This window comes from Apodemus sylvaticus, chromosome 5, assembly GCF_947179515.1.
Source record: "Apodemus sylvaticus chromosome 5, mApoSyl1.1, whole genome shotgun sequence".
Lineage (NCBI taxonomy): Eukaryota > Metazoa > Chordata > Mammalia > Rodentia > Muridae > Apodemus > Apodemus sylvaticus.
In genome coordinates this window covers 51,407,625-51,414,775 of record NC_067476.1, presented here as the reverse complement: position 1 = coordinate 51,414,775, position 7,151 = coordinate 51,407,625, and the positions used below count along the sequence as shown (strand labels likewise).

Here is a 7,151-nt window from a genome sequence, read left to right as displayed (position 1 = left end):
TGCTGTGGGGTTTGACAGTCTCCACACTTCTAGCACCATAGACAGACTAGCACTCAGGGTATACAGGAAAAATCCATAGTATTATCAGTAAGAGAACAACAACAAAAAACAATTGAAAAGCAACTAAAAAGTAGATTATGGGAAAGAAAATTAGAGAAGAATGATTATACCCACAATACCAGGACAAACAGATAACACACACACACACACACACACACACACACACACACACACACACACACAGACGACCCACCAAGCTTAGAAGTAGCTTTTTATTGCTATATTAAAAGTCAAGAAAAATAGATGCACATCTTCCCTACAAAACTATAAAATAGTCAAGGCAATACTTTTCCATCAATGTACTGAGATAAAAAGACAAATTTATAGATAGATTTGTTCCTCCACTTAACGTGCTCAAGTAGCTCTCGAGTGAAGAACAATCATCGTCTTTTCTGCATCCCTATTAGATATAGAAGTTACAGCTTCCTGCCGGAGTTATCTAAAAAGTGCATGTCTATAAACACCTTGCCACGTTGCAGTTGAAGTCCACATAAGTTGTGGCTTCCTCCTTTCCATTTTCTAGGAGCAGTCATGGTCAGTGGGTGGGTCCTGGGTCTTCCAGCTCGGTGGGAAAGAAAGCCCAATTAAAATGAGACATGCAATTTACATCGCTGTCCTTTAGAAAACAGAAACTACTTGTCACCAGTCCTTAAGAAACTACTTGTCACCAGTCCTTAAAAAGTGTGCTTGCCTTAATCTATCCTTTCACTGAGAGGTCCCAGTTGCTGTTTCTAAGTGCACGGATTAAACAAAAGCCGCACTCCTTAAGGCAGGAAAGTTCCATGGAGAATGAGCTCTGTTTGACACAGCACAGGAGAGCTGTACATTTTTGATGACATTAATTCCATAAAGTATATTCATTTCTATTTCTTGCTAAGACCCGGGAAAGAGGAGGCTTTCATGTTGACGTAGATCATTGTTGAAATAAAGCTTTCTTTCCTGAAATTAGATTATGGGGTAAGCCACGCCAGATAATCTCTGCTAAAGATATAAGCTATAATTATTTTGGGAGGTTTCAATCACTGTTTGGAATTGATACCTAAGCCTTTCTTCTCCCCTATTCTTTGCAGACTTTTTAATGTGATATTTGGGAGGGGAGGATGCTTTAGGTAGGAAACATCAGCTTTTGAAAGATAAAGGTATAATTATCATTAGAATAAAGAGCCCATTAAAAGAAGAGTCTCAAATAGAAAGATCTTTTCGATATATTGTGCTATGCATCCTTTCATAAAAGCTGGAAAAGAAAGAAAAGGAATACCTATAATATTACCCTCCCATTAGCCAACTTGGGAGGAAAGGAAGGGCTGAGAGGACTCAAATACTCTGCAATGGAGCTATTCTAGTGCCACATAATTAGCGTTGTACTGATAGCCTCTGTGGGCCTTTGTGGAAAGGAAAGGCAGCCATGACTCTTGGGGCTCAGTTACTAGCCTCCCCCCTCTCCCAGAGCCCCCCAAAACCCTGGGATTTGACCCAGCTCTTTATAGTCAGTCATCAATTCCCAAACTGTTTGGTGTAATCATGTAATTACTCTTACATGGCATGTGTGTGGATTTTATTTATTTATAATACTTCTGAGATAGATAGGGTATCATGTATCCCAGGCTTGTCTTGAACTCACCAGCTGAAGAATGATCTGGGGTCACTCATTCATAGTGCCTCTGACGCTGTTACTGTTTTTTTGGAAATCAACTTAATTAATGGGAAGAAAGCAATGATATATTGCAGTGATTCTGAGCTATTATGGTGTTTGGGAGATCTGATGGACTGAAAGTTGTATTTGGATTTTGGAAATAATCTTGTTACCTAAAAGGAAGTTCACCATACACCAAACATGTTAAAATTCTTGTTTGGTTCAGCTTTATTTTTTTATTTAAAAGACAGAGCTGTGCTAAGTTTTGGTGGCTGGTGGCACATGTCCGCAAACCAGCATTTGGGCCTTGAAGGCAAGGGGGACCACATGTTCAAGGTCACCTCTAATTGTACAAAGAGTGAAGCCAACTTGGGTTACTAGAGAAACCAAAATCCCAAGAGAGTGTCACTAGGTTGCCCCGGCTTGGCCTTGAATTATGCCTCAAATATCAGCCTCTCAAGCAGCTGGAACTATAGGCTCACACTTTAGTGCCCAAGTGTCTCAATCAGAAAATGCAGGGAAACCAAAACCCAACCAATCTGAACCAGACATCTGTAGAGGAGTGGTTCTGATGCTTTCTTTGATTTAATCGGGACACTGAAGGTCCTTGCCCCCAATTGGTTTTTGACCTATCAATAAAGAAGCCAATGGCCAATGACTGGGCGGAAAGAAAGAGGCGGGACTTCCGGGATCCCAAAGGGTAAGAGAGAGGAGAGGGGAGAAAAGGGAAAATCAGGATACTTGGGTGGGAGAGAGATGGAACAGTCTCAGAGCTACAGGGAAGAGCTTCCAAAATGTAGGTGTTAAAGGAAAGGGGCTCACGAAGGGCAGTCTGAAAGCGTCTTGGGCAGCAAGACCGATGGGATTCATAGAAAGTAACCGAGCAACTAAATTGAGGGCAAATTTAGAGATCGTAAGCTAGGAGTAAAGGCAAGGGCATGCCAGCCATGGAAGGCTAAGAAGAACCCAGCCGCAGAGCCAGTTAGGCAGTTTTTGAATGAGCTAATGTATGTGTGGCTTTCATCTAAACCTCAGCTCCCTGCTAAGAACTCCAGATTCCACAGAAACAGGGAATGAATCTGCCTATGGTCCCAGGAAAGGGCAGCCCAGGATATACGTGTCTCTAAATAAAAAATGTGTTCAGCAGCTAAGAGTCTGAGGAACCAATTCGATAATGACGTCATCGTGAAGGCTGTGAGTATCATCGTCCAGGTCTTCTCGTCAGCAAGACAAATGCCCTGTTGAGATTAAAAGGGCATCTAGGCAGGCTCTGGCTTGTTGGCAGTGGCTGAGGCCCCAAGAGCTCCGTCCAAGTCTTTATGGCTCCTTTCCCATCATCTAAGGGGTCCCCTTGGGAGAGGACCAAGGGTAAGGCAGCATCCTGTAACAATTCCATTAGCCTTCGTCTGCAACTTTATTCATAGGTGGACCACAGCGCGGCCAATTTAGAATAAATATGGAAGGAGTGTGGTGAAATATAGGATCCTGGGCAGAGGAGCCAGACTGCCAGGGTTTGAATGTCAGTTCCATTAATTAAAGAGTTGTGTGATGTTGGGCCAAGTTACTAATCTTTCCAAGCTTCAGATCTGTCACCTAAAAATGGGGGTAGTAACAATACCTGTCCCACAGAGTCTGTCTGGAGACAGAAGGAGCTAATATTTGTAAAGCACGCTGTAAGAGGCTGGGAAGCACTTTGGAAAATAAAAACAGCAACTCGAGGGCACCCTTCACAGTGTGCGGATGCAAGGCGGGTTGATGAGGCTTGAGCTAGGGTGAGCTTGCATTGCAAGGGGTTCAGAAGTTGAACCGTGAAGCTCCTAGGAGTCCGGGCCCTGGACTGAGTGTTACAAAATCGTCCAAGTCTAACCAGAGATCTCTTCCGCTGTCTGCGACTAAGCAACTGCGCCAAAACAGCCTTGTGTCCAGGGTCTTTGTGAGCCCAAATTATCTGGAGAGGGAGCTAGATATTTCCTAAAGCACCCCCCACCGCCTCTGCCCCCCCCTCTGCCTCTGCCCCCCACACACCATGTTTTCCTCACAACATCTATGTGGCACAATGGTCCAAATCCTGCTCCAGGTATTTATCTTATTTTAAAAGTTAAGAGAGGCTCTACTTAATTCTGAAATCACTGCGCTCCCAGAATGAATCAAACATAGCAAGAGGCCAAGGGTGCAGTACATCCAATGCCCAGGTCCTCAAGAGCCAAAATGAAACAATCACAATTTATATTGATCATGTCCCTTTACATTTGCTAAGTTCATAGGCCTCAGTCAACACAATTACTCACAGGAAATCCTCTTAGGTAACCACAATATACACTGGCCTATGAACCCAAGTCACCTATGGCTAGGTAGGAGAAGCTAAACTGTAGTGCTGACTTTGGGAGAGAAGTTACGTGGCTGCATCAACATTTCACATGGTGGACCTCTGGCCATTGTCAGCGAGGCCGAGGGTTCTTTTCCGGGCTGCTCCCTCGCTGCTCAACTCTGCGTCCGCTGGGTCCATACTGTGGGCGGAGCTTATGGCTACGGCGCCTTCCATTCCATCCGCGTTGCCGCCGCCATTTAGCTGAAGAGGGATAGAGCCTGGTTCCCTAGGGCGTTTCCATTGTGGCCTGGTGACAATCCAAAAGATGAGGGCTCCAAATACCAGAATCAGAAGGCCCAAGGTATTTGTAAAAACACCTTCTGGTGGGAATGAATGATGGGTTTTTCCTGTGAAGAAAGTGAAAGTGGATCCAGTTACGAGCACACCACATACACTGAATCCGCCTGCTCAGGGTGAACCCTGGTATAGCTTCAAGGTTAATGTTCTTACAGCGTGGCATTAAAGAGAAATAGAGGATATACTATGATTCACACTGTAGAATATCATAAAACTATTAAAGATCTCAAGTAAGAGAATACAGCCCTTGAGATACATCATATTACTTAAAAACAAAAAAAATGATACAGAAATGTATACATACTATAATTACAATTAGCATAAAATACACAACCCCCAAATTGAATACACAACGCATAACACCAATAACTATACCACACTTTTAGCAATATTATACTATATGTATGGGATGAGAAATTACCTTAGACATAGTTAAACCTTAAGTTTTTTTAAAATTATTATTAAAAAGGTTATTTATAGACCTAGAGAGATGGCTCAACAGTTAAAAGCATTGCTGCTCTTCTAGAGAACCTAAGTTTGGTTCCCCGGCTGTAACTGCCTGTAACTCTGGTCCCAGGGGAACCTAACGCCCTCTTCTGTCCTCCAAGAGCACAGCGTGCATGGGATACGCAGACACTAATGAAAGTAAAACGCTCATATACACAACATGAAAATAAATCTTTTTAAATGGCTATATGAGATTTCCCTCGTGAATATATAGCTTACACTTTCTAGCTTACTCGTTAAGAGAAAGAAGGCTACAAACTTACAGGACAAAGAACAGCTTCTCCGTCACTCCCATGAGGACCGTCGCGATCACCGTTCCGAAGAGGAGGAGTCCAGAATACACATGTATGGGCATGATGATTGCCCGGAGAGAGAGCGGCGCCCATGGAAGCAGAAAGACGAAAAAGCCTACAACAAGCTGGACACCAGAAGAACAATGGTTATCATTTAACTTCAGTTCTAAATTACTATTCTAGCCCGATCTGGGGGCACATGCCTTCAGTCCCAGCACCTAAGCGGCAGAGGCAGAACCAGGGGTTATAAAATGGACGGCAAATGTCTTTCTTTCACTTTAAACTTTATTATTTTAAAGATCTATCTATCTATCTATCTATCTATCTATCTATCTATCTATCTATCTATCTATCTAATTTGTATATCTGCATGTACACCTGCCGGCCAGAAGAGGGCACCAGATTTCACTATAGATGGTTGTGAGCCACCATGTGGTTGCTGGGACTTGAACTCAGGACCTCTGGAAGAGCAGCTGGTGCCCTTAACTGCTGAGCCATCTTTCTAGCCCCCCAGAAAATTTCTCTATGCACAGTTCCAGCATCCAAAGTTAACATTTATAATAATCCCTGGCTCCTTCTAGAAAGTTCCTAATGCTCACACAAGCATATGTATGTGTAATAACATAAACAACTCTCTCTCTGTGTCTCTCTGTGTCTCTGTTTCTCTGTCTCTGTCTCCCTCTATCTGTCTCTGTCTCTCTGTCTCTGTCTGTCTATCTATCTGTCTGTCTGTCTGTCTGTCTGTCTGTCTCTCTCTCTCTCTCTCTCTCTCTCTGTGTGTGTATGTGTGTGTGTGTTTGAGACAGGGTCCCTCCAGGCTGGTGGCAAACTTGTGATCCTGTCTCAACCTCACCTTCCCAAGGGGCAGAACTGGATGCCCTGTTTACATGGTGTATATACATAGTGCTCCTTGCTTCACCCACCCCCCCAAACAGTGTATCTTGGAGATGAGCAGATTTTTCATTTCAATACATTCATCTAGTTTAATTTGTTTAATATTTAATACTTTATTTTAAGGATATAGCAATTTGTTTATTAAGTATGAAGAGAATTTTTTCTTCCCCCTAAAACCAAACACAGGCCATATAGTTCAGTCTGGTCAGCCTACAAAGCTATGTGGCTGTGATAGAAACTGATGCCAGACCTGGTGGCCTTACCTTTGATCCCAGCACCTAGAGGCAGAGGCAGTCAGACCTCTAAAAGCTCAAGGCCAGCCTGGTTCCAGGACAACCAGGGCCACACAGAGAGACCTTGTCTCAAAAGCTGAAGACAGAACGAGAGAAACTGACATCGTGCTCAGGAAGGAAGATGTCGTCTGGGCTAATTTCCTCAGTAACTAGGTCTGTGGTGGGATACTTCCTCACAGAGGCCAGTAGGATTTCTACACAAGCCGAAGTCTGTTCCACCCCTACATTTCTGTTATTTTGGCCTCTGGCTCCTGTCCAGTGAGTACTCTACTTTCTTCAGGAAAATGTAGCTGCTATCAGATTATTGACGTTATTGAATTTATTGAAACTTTTTTCTTCAAGTACTGATTTAAGATTTATATATTTACTCAAATTTTAAAAAATTAAAATAGAGAGGATGGCGAGATAACTATTGTACCTGTTCTGCCTTCCTCCCGCTGCATAGTATGGAAGGAGTGGGGGGGGGGGGGGCAGAGCAGAGGCCCGAGTGGGCGGAGAACCCTGAGACCTTAAATCCACGTAGCTTGCCTTGGTAACGAACAAAAGCTTTTGATGGGCTGTGCGCGTATCTCGCTGTTTACCTAATATTCCAATATCCAAATGTGTGGGAAACAGCCCAGGGATTCACTCCTGGTTTTTCAAATCTTGCCACAATTCCTTTAGTGATTCTATCAGTATCAAAAGGCGAACTTCCTGTTGCCTGTGGTATGCTTTCTGTGTGGAAACACAGCTCGGCTCAATGAAAGCTAGAGATTTCGTATGGGTGGTTTCTGAAATGCACCCATGTAGCTTTTCTTGAGGCCTCC

The 7,151-nt window shown here is 43.5% G+C and overlaps 1 protein-coding gene across 1 annotated transcript in view; it reads right to left on the bottom strand.

Moving 5' to 3' along the window:
* Positions 1-258: 258 nt before the first annotated feature.
* Positions 259-7,151, bottom strand: part of LOC127684772 (plasma membrane ascorbate-dependent reductase CYBRD1) — a 33,715-nt gene continuing 26,822 nt past the window's right edge. Inside the window, exons 3-5 of the mRNA XM_052181619.1 lie at positions 5,127-5,283; positions 4,947-4,994; positions 259-4,408 (exon numbers count right to left, since the gene is read on the bottom strand). Coding sequence (XP_052037579.1) covers positions 4,107-4,408; positions 4,947-4,994; positions 5,127-5,283 — 507 coding nt within the window. The 3' untranslated portion in view covers positions 259-4,106. The remainder of the gene's footprint in view (positions 4,409-4,946; positions 4,995-5,126; positions 5,284-7,151) is intronic.